Source organism: Opisthocomus hoazin, chromosome 16, assembly GCF_030867145.1.
Source record: "Opisthocomus hoazin isolate bOpiHoa1 chromosome 16, bOpiHoa1.hap1, whole genome shotgun sequence".
Lineage (NCBI taxonomy): Eukaryota > Metazoa > Chordata > Aves > Opisthocomiformes > Opisthocomidae > Opisthocomus > Opisthocomus hoazin.
The window spans coordinates 15,919,115-15,937,368 of NC_134429.1; the positions used below are offsets into that span (position 1 = coordinate 15,919,115).

Sequence of the window (18,254 nt, forward strand, 5' to 3'; positions counted from 1 at the left end):
TGGGATGGATGGATGGATGTGCAATGGATGGGTGGATGGATGGATGGAGGGATGGATGGATGTGGGATGGATGGATGGATGTGCAATGGATGGGTGGATGGAGGGATAGAGGGGATGGATGGAGGGATGGATGGAGGGATGGATGGATGGATGGACGGATGGCGGATTGGGGTGGCGGTGGGAAGGTGGGGGCAGGCCGCCGGCCGCGGGGCGCGCTGACGCGGGGCTGGCAGCGGGGGGGGGCCCTGCCCGACCGGTCTGCAGCAGGGGCTGCTGCCCGTGGTGGACTACGAGCACTGCACCCAGCCCGACTGGTGGGGGCATCCTCGCCATCCGCGACACCATGGTCTGCGCCGGCGGCGACCAGACGGCCGGCTGCAACGTGAGTGCCCGCCATGCCAGGCAGGGCGGGGGACACGCCGGGACCCCCCCACCCTGGCGCTGACCCCCGCCCCATCCGGTGCCCAGGGCGACTCGGGGGGTCCCCTCAACTGCCAGGCGGAAGACGGCACCTGGGAGGTGCACGGCATCGCCAGCTTCGTCTCGGCACTGGGCTGCGACACGCTCAAGAAGCCGACGGTCTTCACCCGCGTCTCCGCCTTCGAGGACTGGATCGCCGAGGTGCGGGACGGGGTGCCGGGGTGCCGGGGGTGCCAGGGTGGTGGGATGCCATGGTGTCGGGGGTGTCAGGGCTCTGGGGTGTCAGGCCACCATGGTGCCAAGGTGTCAAGGTGTCATGGTGCCTGGGGTGCCAGGGCACCAGGGTTCTGGGGTGCTGAGGTGCCAGGGTATCTTGGTGTTGGGGTGCCAGTGTGCCAGGGCTCAGGGGTGCTGGGGTGATGGGGGTGCCAGGGTGCTGGGGAGATGGGATGCCATGATGTCAGGGTTCTGGGGTTCCAGGGTGCCTTGGTGCCAGGGTATCAGGGTGTCAGGGTGCCTGGGAGCCATGGTGCTGAGGTTCTGGGGTGCTGAAGTGCCAGGGTAAGTTAGTGCTGGGGTGCCAGGGAAATGGGATGCCATGATGCCAGGGTGCCGAGGCGTCAGGGCATTGGGGGTACCAGGGGACTGGGGTGCCGGGGTGCCATGGTGGCAGAGTGCCAGGGTGTGAGGGTGCCAGGGTGGTGGGATGCCATGGTGTCAGGGTGTCAGGGCTCTGGGGTGTCAGGGCACCATGGTGCCAAGGTGTCAAGGTGTCATGGTGCGTGGGGGTGCCAGGGCACCAGGGTTCTGGGGTGCTGAGGTGTCAGGGTATCTTGGTGCTGGGGTGCCGGTGTGCCAGGGCTCAGGGGTGCTGGGGTGCCGGGGGTGCCAGGAAGATGGGATGCCATGATGTCAGGGTTCTGGGGTGCCAGGGTGCCATGGTGCCAGGGTATCAGGGTGTTGGGGTGGCTGGGAGCTGTGGTGCTGGGGTGCTGAAGTGCCAGGGTAACTTGGTGCTGGGGTACCAGTGTGCCAGGGCTCAGGGGTGCTGGGGTGCCAGGGAAATGGGATGCCATGATGCCAGGGTGCCAGGGTGCTGAGGCGTCAGGGCACCGGGGTACCAGGGAACAGGGGTGCCGGGGGTGCCATGATGCCGGGGTGCCAGGGTGCTGAGGTACTGGGGGTGCCAGGGTGCTGGGGTGCCATAGTGCCAGGACCCTGGGATAGCAGCTTGCCATGGTGTTGGGGGACCAGGGTGCTGGGTGCCAGGGTGCCATGGTACCAGGGGAGACCAGGTCACTGGGGTGCTGGGTCACCAGCGTGCCAGGGGACTGGGATGCCACCGTGTCCTAGTGCCAGGGTACCAGAGAGCTGGGATGCCGGGGTGCTGGTTGCCAGGGTACCAGGGTGCCGGGGTGCTAGGGCACTGAGTGATGGGGGTGCCAGGGTCTCGGGGGTGCCGGGGTGTTGGGGTGCCAGGGTGTCAGGCGGTGGGAGTACCAGGGTGCTGCCTGGGTGCTGCACCCCGCTGAGCAGCTTCTCCCTTCCAGACCATCAGCCAGAACTGAGTGTGGCGGCGCGGCGACCTCCTGGCACGGCGTCGGGCAAATAAACCCCTGGGTCCAGCACCACGTGTGTCCCTGTGCTGGGGGGGGGGGGCGGCTGGCGTGGGAGCGGGGAGCACCCAGATACCCTGGGGGATGGGCGCCCAGAGACACCCCAGGGGTCACAGGGACAGTTCGCCCTTAGGCGCCCAGATACCCTGGGGATGGGCACCCAGAGACACCCAGGAGCTATGGGGACAAGCACCCCAAGGTGCCCTGACACCACGGGGATGGGCACTGTGAGCGGCACCATGATGCCACACGGATGGGCACCCCAAGACGCCCTGAGGCCAACGGGCATGGGCCCCCCCCCCCCAACATGCCCTGATGCCATGGGGATGGGCACCCAAAGACATGCAGGAGCCATGGGGACAAGCACCCCAAGGTGCCCTGATGCCACAGGGATGGGTCCTCCCCCTGCCCCACATGCCCTGATGCCCCAGGATGGGCACCTAGAGGACCCCAGACACCATAGAGATGGGCCCCCCCCCCCCCCCCCCATGTGCCTTGATGCCACAGGGATGGGCACCCCAAGATGCCCTGAGGCCATGCGGACAAGCACCCCGAGGAGCCCAGACACCACAGGGATGGGCCCCCCACCCCTATATGCCGTGACGCTACGGGAATGGGGCACCCCAAGACACCCTGATGCCACGGGGACAAGCACCCCAAAGTGCCCTGATGCCATGGGGATGGGCATCCAGAGGAGCCCAGACACCATGGGGGATGGGCCCCCCATCCTATGTGCCCTGATGCCACAGGAGTGGGCACCCCAAGACGCCCTGAGGCCATGGAGATGGGCCCCCTGCCCCACATGCCCTGATGCCATGGGCTAGGCACCCAGAGGATCCCAGATGCCACAGGGATGGGCCCTCCACCCCTATGTGCCCTGATGCCACAGAGACAAGCACCCAAGATGCCCTGATGCCATGGGGAATGGGCACCCAAAGACACCCAGCAGCCACAGGGACATACACCCTGAGGTGCCCTGATGCCACGGGGATGGGCCTCCCCACCCTATGTGCGCTGACACCTTGGGAATGGGCACCCCAAGATGCCCTGATGCCCGGGGGATGGGCACCCAGAGGAGCCCAGACACCGCGGTGATGGGCACCCAAAGACACGTAGGACCCATGCGGACAAGCACCCTGAGGTGATCTAATGCCATGGGGACGGGCACGCAGAGGAGCCCAGACACCACGGGGATGGGCCCCCCACCCTATGTGCCCTGATCCCAAAGGGGTGGGCACCCCAAGGTGCCCTGATGCCATGGGGATGGGCCCCCCCACCCTATATGCCGTGATGCCACGGGAATGGGCACCCCAAGGTGCCCTGATGCCATGGGGAATGGGCACCCCAGCGCCGTCCTCTCGTCACAGGGTTGGGCCCCCCGAGGCGCCCCCGAGGCCCCGGGGATGGCCCCCGCCAGGCGCCCCAGGCCCGGCAGCCATGGCCGTGGCTCCCTCCCACCCTCCCAGCCCGGCTGTCGCTTCGCAACCGCCGCCGGCGGCGCGTGACCGGCGAACAAAGAGCCCTTTCACCGGCGACCCCACTGCCGCCAGCACCCCTGGGACGCCCCGGGCCCCCCCGCGGGGATGGGTGCTGCCAGCACCCCCAGCGATCTGCGTGGAAAATTCCTGCCGGGGCCGTATAAGTTTTATTGGCCCCTTGTCACCGTGTCCCGCGGGACCTTTGCTCTCCCCGCGGTCGCCCGCCATCGCCACCGTCGTCTGCCAGAGCCGCCCGGCACGCCGCGGCCTCGCGCCGCTATCGCGGGCCCTTTGCTCGGGGATGGGGGGGGGGCTGAGGCCGCCCCCAACTCGTGACACCCTTGCACAAGTGGTGGAGGACACGGTGGGGGGACGCGGGGGGACCCGAACCGGCAGCACCCGGCTGAGCCGGCGGTTTGTCGGCACCGGGAGAGGGGGGGCACCGGCTGCGACCCCCCTCCCGGTGCTGGTGGTGTGAATGGGTGATGAGACGGCGCGAGGTCGGGCACGAGGGCGGCAGCAGGCGGCGGGTGGGGGCACGGGGGGTGCTGGGGTGCTGTGGGCATGGCATGGGTGCTGTGACCATGGCGTGGGTGCTGTGAGCATGGTGTGGGCGCTGTAGGTCTGGTGTGGGTGCTGTGGGTCTGGCGTGGGTGCTGCGGGCATGGTATGGATGCTGTAGGTCTGGTACGGGTGCTGTGGCTCTGGTGTGGGTGCTGTAAGTCTGGCGTGGGTGCTGTGGGTCTGGCGTGGGTGCTGTAGGTCTGGTGTGGGTGCTGTGGGTCTGGTGTGGGTGCTGTGGGTCTGGCGTGGGTGTGCTGCGGGCATGGTATGGATGCTGTAGGTCTGGTATGGGTGCTGTGGGTCTGGTGTGGGTGCTGTGGGTCTTGAGTGGGTGCTCTGAGCATGGTGTGGGTGCTGTGGATCTGGCACTGGTGCCGTGAGCCTGACACAGACGGGTGCAAACCCGGCATGGGTGCTGCAAAGCACGGCAGGGGTGCTTTAAAGCACAGCGGGGGTGCTACGAACCTGTTATGGGTGCTGGATGGGTGCTGCTGCGAGGCTGGTGAAGGTGCTGCGGGCGTGGCACAGGGCAGCCCACACCGAGCACGGCCACCGCGAGCCCGGCATTGGTGCCATGAGCCTGGCACGGGTGCTGTGAGCCTGGCATTGGTGCCACAAGCCCGGCATCGGTGCTGCAGCTTGGCATGGGTGTTGCAAGCCTGGAATGGGTGCCGTGAGACTGGCATGGGTGCCATGAGCCCGGCATCGGTGCTGCAGCTCGTCAGGGGTGTTGCAAGCCTGGAACGGGTGCTGTGAGCCTGGCACGGGTGCCGCGAGACTGGCATGGGTGCTGTGAGCCTGGCGTTGGTCCCATGAGCATGGCATTGGTGCTGCAGCTCAGCATGGGTGTTGCAAGCCTGGCACGGGTGCTGTGAGCCCGGCATTGGTGCCATGAGCCTGCCATCGGTGCTGCAGCCTGTGATGGGTGTTGCAAGCCTGGAATGGGTGCCATGAGCCTGGAATGGGTGCCATGAGCCTGGCACGGGTGCCGTGAGCCTGGCATTGGTGCCATGAGCCCAGCATCAGTGCTGCAGCTCGGCATGGGCGTTGCAACACTGGAACCGGTGCCGTGAGCCTGGAACGGGTGCTGTGAGCCTGGAACGGGTGCTGTGAGCCTGGAACGGGTGCTGTGAGCCTCGCATGGGTGCCATGAGCCCGGCATTGGTGCTGCAGCTCATGATGGGCGTTGCAAGCCTGGAACGGGTGCCTTGAGCCTGGCAAGGGTGCTGTGAGCCTGGCATTGGTGCCGTGAACCTGGCACCAGTGCTGCAGCTTGGCACGGGTGCTGCGAGCCTGGCACGGGTGCTGCGAGCCTGGCACGGGTGCCGCAGCTTGGCATGGGTTTTGCAAGCCTGGCACGGGCGCCGTGAGCAGGGTCCGGCCGCTGGCCCCCTGGGCAGCTCCTCCCTCGCCGGCAGTGCCAGCCGCCTCCGAAAACCCCCGTGTCCTCTGGCCGGACCCACCCCGCGGGTGACTCAGCCGGCGAAGCCTTTCCTTATATAACGGCGTTGCCGCGCCGGGCGAGCGCCCGCCGAGCCGCCCTGCCTCAGTTTCCCCTCGCCCCGGGGGACGCCGCCACCGCCGCCCTCGCCGCTGCCATGTGGATGGTGTCACCGCCGGTCGGTAAGTGCCGCCTCGACGCCCCGCCGACCCTCTGCGAGGTGTCCTCGGTCCCCCCCCACCCGCCACGCCACCAAAAATCGCCGTTTTGGGGGGTTTCGTGGAAAAGCGAGGGGCGCGGGCTGAGCGTGGCTCGCTCGGCCCCGCAAATCGGGGCGGAAAAGGGGAAAAATAGTGGAGCAGCCTCGAAAATTTTAATTAATTCTGCAGCTCGTGCGGCTGAACGCCCTTTTCCCCTTGTCCCTGGGGGGTGAGAGCTTCCCGGGGGGACAAGACCCCCCCAGCACACCTGGGAAGAGCCAAAATTGCCTTTTCTTCCCCCAGAAATAGTAATAAAAATCACAGGCGGCGGCGTGGGGCTGAGGAATTCCCCCCGGCCCCAGCGCTTTGCTTTCGGGGCTGGAAACGCCGAGACCGGGCCAAGCGGGGCTCCGCGGCGATGCCCGGGGATTGTGGTGCTCGCCCGGCGCCCGGAGCCGGGGTGGTGGCACCACCAGCAACCCCCCCCACGGGGGGCCCGATCCTGCCCAGTGCTGGGGCGGGTGGGGATGGTGGCGGCGAGCCCCAAAACCGCCTTTTTTCACCCCTTTTCGCCTTTGGAGACCCCAAACCCCAGCGGATAAGCCCCGAGCAAGGACCAGAAGCGGGGGATGACGCCGGGCACGCGCTCAGCCCCCCCAAAACCCACCGGAGCCGGTAAAGGGCGATCACGCTGACGGGCCGGGAGAAGATTTTGCCGTCGCCGCTCCGGCAGCTCGGGGCGCGGCGTCCAAAGGTCGTCGGCAGCCGCATCCGCCCCACCGCCGGCACCCGCAGCGGCGGGATCCCCAGAACCCAGCAAAATATTTAAATTCCTTCCAATTTAGGGATATTTCGGGGGTTTTTTACCCCCCGGGAGCCGTTTTCGGCGGCGTTTTGGTGACGAGTTGGCCCAGGCTCAGCCGGGAGTGGGGAGCGGGGGGGCGGCGAGGGGCGGGGGGGCTCTTGTCTTGCTCTGACGTGCTGTTTTCTTGCAGATGAAGGATCTCCCCAGCTTGCCTGGCTTTGGGACCACGGCAAAGGCAGGGTGCAAAGCCCACTAGTAGGACCTGACCCTTAAACTCTCTCTCTAAAGCGTAGCCCTATAGGTATTTAAGATCGATAGAGCTTAAAAGCGGGGTTGGCTTTTAGTCTAAGCGTGGGTTCGGATTTATTTTTCTCCTTTTTTCTTTTTATTTTGGCGGTTCTTTCCTTGGTTTGTTTGATTTTCGCCTCCGGCGGGTTGATAAGAGGCAGGGCTTGCAAGGAGAAAAATATTCGAGCCGTCCCGGCGGGGGCTTCGCTTTGAGGAGGGGAACGGCCACCCCCCGAAACCTCCTCCAGCCCCTTCCCAGCGCCGGAGCGGGGGGCTGTGGGGCTCCGTCCCCCCCCCAGCACCCACCTGCTGCCTCGGCGGGGGGGTTCGGTGCCCTTCACCGCCCGCCCCGGCGGGTTGCAGGTGTTTTCCAGTCCACGAAGAAGCTGTTCCTGAGCGAGCGAGCGGGCTGGGGTCGGACGCTGGAGTTCATCCGGAAAAACGCCGCCAACGGGCTTTCCGTGGCCAACCTGGTGGCGGGGCTCGCCTCCGTGCTCTGCAGCCTCAACAGGTGGGGGGAAGAGCGGGCGCGGGGTGAAGGCGAGCGGGGTGCCAAGGTGGAGGGGGGTTACAGAATCCCAGCATGGTGGGGGTTGGCAGGGCCCTCTGTGGGTCACCCAGCCCAACCCCCTGCCCAAGCAGGGTCACCCAGACCAGGCTGCACAGCACCACGGCCAGGCGGGGCTGGAATATCTCCAGAGAAGGAGACTCCACAGCCTCCCTGGGCAGCCTGGGCCAGGGCTCCGTCACCCTCAGAGGGAAGAAGTTCTTCCTCGGGTTCAGCCGGAGCTTCCTCTGCTTCAGTTTGTGCCCGTTGCCCCTTGTCCTGTCACTGGGCACCACTGAACAGAGTCTGGCCCCATCCTCCTGACCCCCACCCCGCAGATATTTAGAGGCATTTCGAAGGTCCCTCTCAGCCTTCTCTTCTCCAGGCTGAACAAGCCCAGCTCCCTCAGCCTCTCCTCGTAGGAGAGATGCTCCAGTCCCCTCCTCATCCTCGTAGCCCTGCGCTGGACTCGCTCCAGCAGCTCCTCATCTTTCTCGAACTGGGGAGCCCAGCACTGGACACAGCACTGCAGATGGGGCCTCACTAGGGCAGTGTAGAGGGGAAGGAGAACCTCCCTCGACCTGCTGGCCACACTCCTCCTAATGCACCCCAGGATCCCAAAGGCCTTCTTGGCACCCAGGGCACGCTGCTGGCTCATGGTCACCCCAGTTTCGCCCTCCCCAGGCAACACCACCACTCGTGCTGGCTGCTGCTGGTGGGCTTTCTGCTCGACCTGGCCGACGGAGCCGTCGCCCGGCAGCTCGACGCCTGCTCGGCGCTGGGTGAGTGCGTCCCGCCACCCCGGGAACCCCCCGCCGCCGGGTTCTCCCTGCCCCGCAACCCCCCCCGCCCGCCCGGCAGCCGCCCGCTCGCTGCCCGCAGGTGCCAAACTGGACGATTTCGCCGACTTCACCACTTTCGGGCTGGCCACGGCGCTGCTGCTGCAGCCGCGCGGTGTCCTGGACGGGCTGCTGGCCATCGCCTACGTGCTGGCTGTGTTCACCCGCCTCTGCTTCTTCTCTAGCGGTGAGCCGGGGGTTTCGGGGAGCGCAAGGAGCGTGGGGGGTGGATTTTGGGGTGATTTCCCCCCCCTCCTGGCTAACACCCGGCACCCAGCAGGGATCCCCTTCACGTACCGGGGGCTGCCGTGTCCCTACGCCGCCTCGCTGCTGGCAGGCACCTTCCTGCTGACGGGGGGGAATGTCACGCTGCTGCGCGTCGCCGCCGCCGTCATGATCCTCTTCATGCTCGACCGGGGCGTCTACCCCCACGACAAGGTGCTGGAGTCGCAGCTCTGGAAGAAAGTGGTTTACGCCGGGGGTAAGGACGGCGACAAACTCGATGGGGGGGTGGGGGGAGGGGTAATGCAACCCACCGAGGCGGCGGGGGAGGGAAGGGGAGCAGCTCCCGACGGCTTTTCCCCATCTGCAGGGGTTGCGGCCGTGCTCTTCTCGCCGGCGGCGGTGGCGTCCGTTTATTGCCTCGCCTGGTCGACGTCCTACATCGTCTTCCCCTTCGCCGTCTGGAGCTGCGCAGCCCAACCCCTGCCCTCGCCTAGAGCCCAGTAAAGCCTTCCTCCTCCTCCTCCTCGCTCTTGGGTGCTGCCTGCTCCACCGGCATCTCTCCTCCAGCCGCAGCGGGAGCCTGGGTAGAACAGAAACGGGAAATTATTGAGCGGTGGGAAAGGGGAGCCCTGAAAAACCCTCCCCGCGCCCCATCCCTCATGGAGGGGGGGCGAGCGAACCCCCATCCCCCGCTCCATGAACAGCCGCCTCGCTCCAGAGACCCCCAGACCCTTCCCCACGCAGGGGAAAATGTGAAATTCAGGGATCGCTCCCGCTTCACCTCGTTAATTTATTACGAGGGGGAGGTTTAGACACCCCCGCACACCCAAAACCGAGGACGCCCCCTCCCCAGGGGGGACGAAGCCGCCGATCGAATCTCGGGGTTGGGGAAACCCGACTCACCGGCAGTGTCGGTGTTTATGGTTTTACCCGTCGCCGGAGGGAATCGATCTCTGCCACGTGTTTTATTTCTCCTCCTCCCCTCGGCGGCCGGGGCGCGGGAGGGAGGCGGCAGGGGAGAGCGGGGACGTGCAGCCGGCGACCCGAACTCTCTGGAAAGCCGGAGGATGCCGGGCGGCGGGCGCGTGGGCGGCGGGCGGAAGCGAAGGTCAAACGGGGAAACCTCGAAGCGGGGAGAACGGCACGGGGCTCCCCGGGGAGGCTCCCACGGCGCCAGCAGCTGCGAGAGCTGGATGTGGCCCCCGCTGCGCTCCCCCTCCCCACCCCGGCGCTGCGGCCAGGCACCGGCGCGGCAGGACCGCGGCCTTGGCAGGGAAACGGCGAGCCGGGGTCTCGCTCCGCGCCGGGGTTGGCGACCGGTGGCTGCAGCTGCTCTGGCACCCGGCCTCCCCCCCGCCATTTCCGCCAGGCACCACGGAGGGACCAGGAGCCGGAGAAATGTGGAACCACCATGGATTTTATTTATATAAAAAAAAAAAAAGGCAGGTTTTTGATAATAAATTAACAAAAAAGGGGGCGGGGGGCAGCCGTGGGAGGGTCTCCTCACTCGCCGGAGGCCTGCATCTGCTTGCAGAAGGAGTCGAACTGCTGCTGCTCCAGCTCTGTCATCACACGGTTGAGGGCGTAAATCTGTGCGGGGAGGGGGGGGAGTTCGGTCATGGGGGGGGTGGAGAGGCCGGAGGGAGGAAGAGGAGGTGAGGGGGGGCGTGAAGAGGTCAGGGGGTGGGGAAGGGGGACGAGAAGGCCACGGGTGGAGGACAAAGAGGCCGTGGGGGCGGCGAGGAGATGGGCGGGGACACGACTATGAGGAGGCCATTGGGGGGGGGGGACACGAGGAGGCCATGGGGGGGGGGACACGAGGAGGCCATGGGGGGGGGGGGACACGAGGAGACCATGGGGGGGGGGGGGGACACGAGGAGACCATGGGGGGGGGGACACGAGGAGGCCATGGGGGGCGGACACGAGGAGGCCATGGGGGGGGGGACACGAGGAGGCCATTGGGGGGGGGACACGAGGAGGCCATTGGGGGGGGGACACGAGGAGGCCATTGGGGGAGGACACGAGGAGGCCATTGGGGGGGGGGACACGAGGAGGCCATTGGGGGGGGGGACACGAGGAGGCCATTGGGGGGGGACACGAGGAGGCCATGGGGGGGGGACACGAGGAGGCCATTGGGGGGGGGACACGAGGAGGCCATTGGGGGGGGGGACACGAGGAGGCCATTGGGGGGGGGACACGAGGAGGCCATGGGGGGGGGGACACGAGGAGGCCATTGGGGAGGACACGAGGAGGCCATTGGGGGGGGACACGAGGAGGCCATGGGGGGGGGACACGAGGAGGCCATTGGGGGGGGGGACACGAGGAGGCCATTGGGGGGGGGGACACGAGGAGGCCACTGGGGGGGGACACGAGGAGGCCATGGGGGGGGACACGAGGAGGCCATGGGGGGGGACACGCCCCGCCGAGCTCCCCCGGCCGCTCACCTCCGCCCTCTGCCTCTGCTTCAGCTCCTGCTGGGCCGATCTCTGCTTGGCCTTCTCCAGCCGGGCCGCCGGCTCCCGCGCCTTCGGCCTCTCCCTCCGCCCGGCCCCGCTCTGCTCCATGGCTGCGGCGCGGAGGCTGCGGTCACCTCAGGACCCAACGCGTCCCCCCCCCCCAGCCAGCCCGGGTCCCGCAGGACCTCCTCGCACTCTCAGCCTCTTCCCCACGCCCCCCGTTCCCCGGCACCGGCGGGGCCGACGGCGGCAGCGCATGCGCGGACCTGCCTCCGCCCCGCCCCAACGCGCATGCGCGGGCAGCCCCGGCCGGGGTCGGCGGAGCGCAACAGCGCCCCCCGGCGGGCGGGAGGCCGGGCAGCCGCCGGGGTGGGGGCGGACCCCAGTTCTCCCAGTGCGATCCCAGCGTGATCCCGCAGTCCCCGCTCCTCCCCAGCGCCCCCGATCTCCTCCAGCCTCCCCGCCGCCCCTGTATAGGCCACGCCCTATGCAGCCCACCCCTATAGGTATCACACACCCTATGCAGCCCACCCCTATACATCGCACCCCCTATGCAGCCCATCCCTATATATCACACCCCCTATGCAGCCCACCCCTATACATCGCACCCCCTATGCAGCCCATCCCTATATATCACACCCCCTATGCAGCCCACCCTTACACATCGCAGCCCCCCTGAAGCCCACCCCTATATATCACACCCCTATACAGCCCAACCCTATAGGTATCACACCCCCTATACAGCCCACCCCCTATACATCGCACCCCCTATGCAGCCCACCCCTATAGGTATCACACCCCCTATGCGGCCCACCCCTATATATCACAGCCCCCCTGAAGCCCACCCCTATATATCGCATCCCCTATACAGCCCACCCCTATAGGTATCACACCCCCTATGCAGCCCACCCCTATATATCACAGCCCCCCTGAAGCCCACCCCTATATATCGCATCCCCTATACAGCCCACCCCTATAGGTATCACACCCCTATACAGCCCACCCTTACACATCGCAGCCCCTACGCAGCCCACCCCCCCACGGCCTGCCCACGCAGGGCCCTATGGCACAGCCCCACTGCCAGCATCCCCTATACGGGAACTGCCCCTGCGTGTAGGCAGCGTCCCCTATACAGAGCCCTCCTTGTCCCCCCGGGGTGTGACAGCGGGGCACAGCATGGCACAGCACAAATGGCACGGCTCACCGCGGTACAGGGCACCGTGGCACTGTGCATGGCGCGTCACAGCACGGCGCAGTATGGCACAGCGTGGCGCGCCATGGCACAGTGCCATAGACACGGCACAGTGCACCACAGCACGGCGCAGAACGTATAGCGCGCCACGGCACGGCACGGCGCAGTATATATGATGTGGCACAGCATGGCATGGCACAGTGCACCACAGCACGGTGCAAAACGTATAGGACAGTACGTATGGCACAGCACGGTGTAAGATGGCACAGTGCAGCACGTACAGCGTGGCACAGCACACCACGGCACAGTACAGTATGTACAGCGTGGCACAGCACGGTGCACAACGGCACGTGCCGTACATACGGCACAGCACACCACAGCACGCATGGCATGGCACAGCACGCCACAGCACGGTGCCGTACATACGCTGTGGCACAGCACGGCGCGGGACAGCACAGCGCCGTCCGCACCGCACGGCACACCATGGCACGGCGCAGCATGCTCAGCATGGCACGGCGCAGCACGTATAGCGTGGCATGACGCGGGGCAGCACGTATGGTGCGGCACAGCGTGGTGCAGTACGGCACGGCGCAGTACATACAGCGTGGCCCGGCCCGGCGCAGCATGGCACAGTGCGGTAGGTGCGGTGTGGCACAGTGCGGTGCAGTACATATAGAGTGGCACGGTGCGGTGCAGTATGGCACAGCATGGTAAGTACAGTGTGCCATGGCACGGTGCACCATGGCACGGCCCGGCGCAGCACGGCACAGTGCAGTAGGTACAGTGTGGCATAGCGTGGTGCAGTACAGCACAGCGCGGTGCAGTATGGCACAGCATGGTACGTACAGTGTGCCACGGCACAGCACTCACAGCATGGCATGGCACGGCGCAGCATGGCACAGTGCAGTAGGTACGGTGTGGAACAGCATGGTGCAGTACGGCACGGCACGGTGCAGTACATAGAGCATGGCACGGCGCGGTGCAGTATGGCACAGCATGGTACGTACAGTGTGCCACGGCACGGTGCACCATGGCACAGCACGGCACAGCACATACAACGTGGCACGGCCCGGCGCAGCATGGCACAGTGCAGTGCGTACGGTGTGGCACAGCACACCACGGCACGGCACAGCGTGGCGCAGCACCTACAGCGTGGCAGACCCTGGCGCAGCCCGTCCCGGCGCAGCCCGGCCCAGGGTCTCTCCACCACCCAGCCCCGTCTCTCCAACTCCTTTTATTGCAGCAGCCCGGACCCCCCGCCCCGCGCCGGGACCCTCCTGGAAGCACAGGACGGGGAAGGGGGGGTGAAAAGGCCGGATCCTGCCCAGGGCCAGGGGCAGCTCCCGCAGCAGGATCAGCCCAAACCTCCACCAAAAAAAGCCCCCCGGGGGAGGGGGCATGCCGAATCCCCCCGCCCCGGCTCAGATGCGGACGGTGTTGATCCGGAGGGGCTGGACGTTCTTCCCGTTGGCGTGACTCTGCCCGGGGCTGAAGTAGGAGCAGAGCTTGCCGGGAAACCTCTCCCGGAAGGTGTAGAGCCAGGACATGTCGTCGGCGTTGTAGAAGATGAGGAGCCCCTTGTCGTAGTCCAGGAAGACCCCCACCTTCTCCAGCTTGCCCTTGACATTGAGCCGGGTCCAGGGCTCGGTGCAGGCGCTGTACTGGTTGCCGTCGTGCATGACGATGCAATAAAACCCACGGCTGGGTTGAATTTGGATGCTGCCCTTGCGGGTGACGGCTTCGTGGGCCAAGCCGATCATCCACTGGGTCTTCTCGGAGACCACCACCTCCCAGTAGTGGACCCCGCCGCCGAACGCCTCCGAGCCCAGGACCGAGACCTCCACGTCGAAGCGTTTGGGGGAGTCCTGCAGCGGCTGCGGGTGCAGGTTGCCGTACGCCACGATGGTGCAGTCGTCTGAGAGGATCAGGCGGTGGTGAGCCGTGCCGGGGTCCAGCGTCAGGGCTGCCGGCACTGGGACGGGGGGGACAAGGAGGGGACAAGCATCAGCGCAGCCCCCACGCCAGCGTGGGTGGCTCTGCCCCAACAGCTTCAAACCACTGCGGTGCAGAGAAGGCCACCAGCGCATCTCCATCCCTCTCTGGTGACGTCCCCATCCCTTGCCGGTGATGGGTCCTCATCCCCATCCCTCACCAGTGATGGGTCCTCATCCCTCACCGGTGATGTTCCCAACCCCATCCTTGCTGGTGGGTCCCCATCCCCTGCCAGTGACATCCCCATCCCCACCCCTTGCCCACAGGTCCCCAACCCTCGCCGGTGATTTCCCCATCCCTACCCCTTGCCGGTGATGTCCCCATCCCCATCCTCACTGGTGGGTCCCCATCCCTCACCGGTGATGTCCCCATCCCCATCCTCACTGGTGGGTCCCCATCCCTCGCCAATGATGTCCCCATCCCCACCCCTTGCTGGTGATGTCCCCAACCCCATCCTCGCTGGTGGGTTCCCATCCCTCACCGGTGATGTCCCCATCCCCACCCCTTGCCCACAGGTCCCCAGTCCTCACTGGTGATGTCCCCAACCCCATCCTTGCTGGTGGGTCCCCATCCCCTGCCGGTGACACCCCCATCCCCAACCCTTGCCCACAGGTCCCTATCCCTCGCCAGTGACGTCCCCATCCCCATCCTCGCTGGTGGGTCCCCATCCCTCACCGGTGATGTCCCCATCCCCACCCCTTGCCGGTGACATCCCCAACGCCATCCTCGCTGGTGGGTTCCCATCCCCACCCCTTGCCCACGGGTCCCCATCCCTTACCAGTGATGTACCTATCCCCACCCCTCACCCACAAGTTCCCATCCCTCACTGGTGATGGTGACGTCCTCCACCCCATCCTCACTGGTGGGTCCCCTTCCCTCGCTGGTGATGTCCCCATCCCCACCCCTTGCCGGTGACATCCCCAACCCCATCCTCGCTGGTGGGTCCCCTTCCCTCACCAGTGATGTTCCCATCCCCACCCCTTGCCCACAGGTCCCCACCCCTTGCCGGTGATGGGTCCCCATCCCCATTGCTTGTCAGTGATGTCCCCATCTCTCGCTGGTGATGTCCCCATCCCTCACCAGTGACCTCCCCATCCCTATCCCTCGCCCGCGGGTCCCCATCCCTCACGGGTGACGTCCCCCACCCCAGCCCTCCCCGGGAACCCCCTGCAGCCAGCCCATCCCCGCGCCGCTCACCGGGATGGATATCCTGGAAAAGGGATTTCCAGATGGTGTACTGCAGCGGCCCCGTGTATTTGGAGGTGGGAAAGTCCTCGTAGGTCAAGTTGGTCTCGTGGATCTTCCCCTTCAGCCTGCGAAGGAGAGATGATGGAGCAGGTGGGGGGAACGGGGGGGGACCCCAGCGTCACCCCGGTGTCACCCACCTCTCAGAAAGAGACGCGACGCCGGCTAAAAAGACGTGTTTGTCGGCTTCGGCCAAGCGCTCCTGGAGGATCTGGCTGCCCTCCTGCACCTTGCGGAGCTGCTGGCTGTAGCGCTGGATCTTCTGCTCGATGTCGGTCAGCGTCCGCGCCGTGTCCGCCTCCAGCTCCTCCAGCATTGCCTTCTGCCGCTCCCGCAGCAGCCGGTGCAGCCGCTCGAACGCCTCCCCGATAGTCACCCGCAGGCTCTTGGCTGAGGACTTTTGGGGTGCGGGTGGGTGTCAGGACCCCCTTAAACCTGCCCTGACCCCTCCATGAATCCATAATTCCCAAAATAAATCCCACGGACCCGTTAATCCAAATGATTCCAGATGCTCCAAGCATCCACGGATGGATATTTGACCCCGCAACCCCTACAGAAAACTGAACAAAAACCCCGGTCGCTGGCGGGGACGGAGGGAAAATTGAACCTCGCTGAAAGCTGAACCCATGAGCAAGGAGAAGGAGGTCAATATAAAATAAAAATGAATTAAGAAGATAAATAAAAGCAGCCCTGAAGGAAATAAAAGAGGGACGAGTAGCCTGACGGGTGGCTTTGCCAACTGCCAGTGGGTTTCAGGGTACCGGAGGAGGAAAAAGCGGGGCAGATGCGTGAAACTGGGGGGTTTGGGGTCCTTGGAGGCCCCAGAACACGGTCGGCGAGGCTCGGGGCTGGGGCGCTGCCGGGGGGCACAGCCGCGTCCCTGCTCGTACCTTGGTCTCAGCCAGCTGCCGTTTGAGGAGGTGCAGGGCTTCGGTGTGGCCGCGCTCGCTCTCCTGCAGCCCCTGGAGCTGCTCCTTCAGCTCCCGCTGGAAAAAAGAAAACCCATAAAATAGGGGATTTGGGGGGAAAAAGGGATCCCCACAGGCGGCTTGGCTGCCAACGCTGGCTCATGGGGTTACGGGGGGGCGGGAAAGGGGGGCGCAGGGGGTGGCAGGGGCGCAGCCAGTCGCTGCCGGCACAGGGGTCCCATCTGGGACAGGGCCGGGGGCTGGATAACAGACTGGGGGGGGTCCTACTTGGGGGACAGCTCGGCAGATCCCCGGGGTGCACGGTTGCTGGACTGGGGGGTCCCGGCAGAACCCCAGCAGGGATGGAGAAGGGGGGATCCCACGGGGGCAGTCGCGGAAGTGCACATGGGCTGATGGATGGACAGATGGACGGGAGGAAATCACGGGGCTGAGCCTGACCAGGGCGGGAAGGGGCGCAGGGACAGACGGACGGGACCCGACGCTGAGCCAAGAGGGGTCAGACGGACGAAGGAGCTGAGAGGGGACCCCGGAGAGACGATGCTCCATGGCCAGGAAGGGATGGAAGGAAGGACGGACGGCCCCACCTGCAGCTCCTCGAAAGCATCGTCCACGTTGGTGACCTGGTGCTGCTCGTGCACGGCGGGCTCGTCGCAGAAGAAGCAGACGACGGCGCGGTCGGTGAGGCAGAAGAGCTTGACCTTCTCGTGGTCCTTGCAGGGGAAGGGGCTGCGCTGGGCGCCCAGGATGGCGTCCAAGGGGAAGGCGCTGTACCGCTCCACGATGTTGGCCAGCTTCAGGCTGGGGGCCAGGGTGGGTTCGGCGAAGGTTCGGCGGCACTCGGGGCAGTCGCGGGTGCCCTGGGGCTCCTGGCGCACCCAGTGCTCGGTGATGCACCGGCGGCAGAAGTAGTGCTCGCAGCCGAAGCTCACCGGGTCCTGGTAGATGCTCAGGCAGATGGAGCAGAGCAGCTCATCCTTCAGGCTGCAAGCCATGGCTCGGGGCTGGGGGCGGGGGAAAGGTAAACGGGGGTCCTGGGGAGGGGGGGGGGGAATAGGGGGGCTGGGTGTGAGGCTGCTAACGAAGGGGCTGGGAGGGGGGATGGAATGGGGGGGGGAAACGGGGGGTGAAGGTGATTATGGGGGAGCCCGGGGCGGGATGCAGTGAGGTTGCAACAGGGAGAAGACTGGGGGTGAAGCTGGTATGGGGGACCTGGGGGGGGGATGTGACAGGGTAAACTGGGGGTGAAGCTCGTATGGGGGACCTGGGGGGGGCTGCAATAGGGGAGACTGGGAGTGAAGCTGGTATAGGAGACCCAGGGGGGCGGGGGGGGGGCTGAAATAGGGGAGACTGGGGGTGAATCTGCTATGGGGGATCCGGGGGGGGCTGCGATAGGGGAGACTGGGGGTCAAGCTGGTATGGGGGACCCGGGGGGGGGGCTGCGACAGGGTAAACTGGGGGTGGAGTTGGTATGTGGGACCCGGGAGGGCTGTGAGAGGGTAAACTGGGGTTCAAACTGGTATAGGGGACCCAGGTGGGCTGCAACAGGGGAGGCTGGGGGTGAAGCTGCTATGGGGGACCCGGGGGGGCTGCAATAGGGAGACTGGGGGTCAAGCTGGTATGGGGGATCCGGGGGGCTGTGACAGGGGACCCCGGGGGCGAGGCTGCCACGGGGGCACCCAGGGGAGCGGCTGCAAAGCGGGCGCCGGGGGTTGAGGCTGCCGGGAGGCCGCGCCGGGGGTGCCCGGGTTCGAGACCGCCCCCCCGCTCCCGGCACGCCGCCGGTTCGAGACCGCCCCGGGTCCGCGGCCGCCCCGCGCCTCCCGCAGCCCTCACCCAGCCGGTGCCCGGTGCCGGTGCCCGGTGCGGGGGGAACGCTCCCGCCGCCGCCTCGCAGCTGGCCCCGCCGCGACGAGCGGGGGGTGGCCGAGGGGGGGGAGGCGGGGCCGCGCGGCACTTCCTGCCTCCTCCCCCCCCCCCCCCCGCCGCCGCCACAGTGGTGCCGCCCCCGCCCCATTGT

General features: G+C 66.5%; 4 protein-coding genes across 5 annotated transcripts; 2 read left to right on the forward strand and 2 right to left on the reverse strand.

The window, feature by feature from the left end:
- The first annotated feature begins 142 nt into the window (after window positions 1-142).
- Window positions 143-2,045, forward strand: LOC142363349 (chymotrypsin-like elastase family member 3B). Its single transcript, XM_075437279.1, has 3 exons — window positions 143-382; window positions 469-621; window positions 1,971-2,045. The coding sequence occupies exons 1-3, from the start codon at window positions 143-145 to the stop codon at window positions 1,986-1,988; spliced, it is 411 nt and encodes a 136-aa protein (XP_075293394.1). The 3' UTR covers window positions 1,989-2,045.
- A 3,470-nt stretch (window positions 2,046-5,515) lies between these two features.
- On the forward strand, window positions 5,516-9,336 carry TMEM269 (transmembrane protein 269). 2 transcript variants are annotated; one of them, XM_075437537.1, is made up of 7 exons: window positions 5,516-5,701; window positions 6,715-6,759; window positions 7,176-7,323; window positions 8,044-8,141; window positions 8,242-8,385; window positions 8,479-8,679; window positions 8,791-9,336. In XM_075437537.1, exons 1-7 carry the CDS (start codon window positions 5,677-5,679, stop codon window positions 8,925-8,927), a joined length of 798 nt encoding a protein of 265 aa, XP_075293652.1. In that variant the 5' UTR covers window positions 5,516-5,676; the 3' UTR covers window positions 8,928-9,336. The 2 variants fall into 2 exon arrangements, with proteins under 2 accessions (XP_075293652.1, XP_075293651.1); XM_075437536.1 differs by lacking the exon at window positions 6,715-6,759.
- Window positions 9,337-9,822: 486 nt separating this feature from the next.
- SVBP (small vasohibin binding protein) lies at window positions 9,823-11,102 on the reverse strand. The gene is made up of 2 exons (XM_075437538.1): window positions 10,868-11,102; window positions 9,823-10,013 (listed from the first exon to the last, which is right to left on the reverse strand). The coding sequence occupies exons 1-2, from the start codon at window positions 10,985-10,987 to the stop codon at window positions 9,927-9,929; spliced, it is 207 nt and encodes a 68-aa protein (XP_075293653.1). The 5' UTR covers window positions 10,988-11,102; the 3' UTR covers window positions 9,823-9,926.
- A 2,105-nt stretch (window positions 11,103-13,207) lies between these two features.
- Window positions 13,208-18,191, reverse strand: TRIM62 (tripartite motif containing 62). Its single transcript, XM_075437324.1, has 6 exons — window positions 18,071-18,191; window positions 16,822-17,238; window positions 16,199-16,294; window positions 15,449-15,705; window positions 15,261-15,376; window positions 13,208-14,043 (listed from the first exon to the last, which is right to left on the reverse strand). Exons 2-6 carry the CDS (start codon window positions 17,227-17,229, stop codon window positions 13,493-13,495), a joined length of 1,428 nt encoding a protein of 475 aa, XP_075293439.1. The 5' UTR covers window positions 17,230-17,238; window positions 18,071-18,191; the 3' UTR covers window positions 13,208-13,492.
- Window positions 18,192-18,254: the final 63 nt, after the last annotated feature.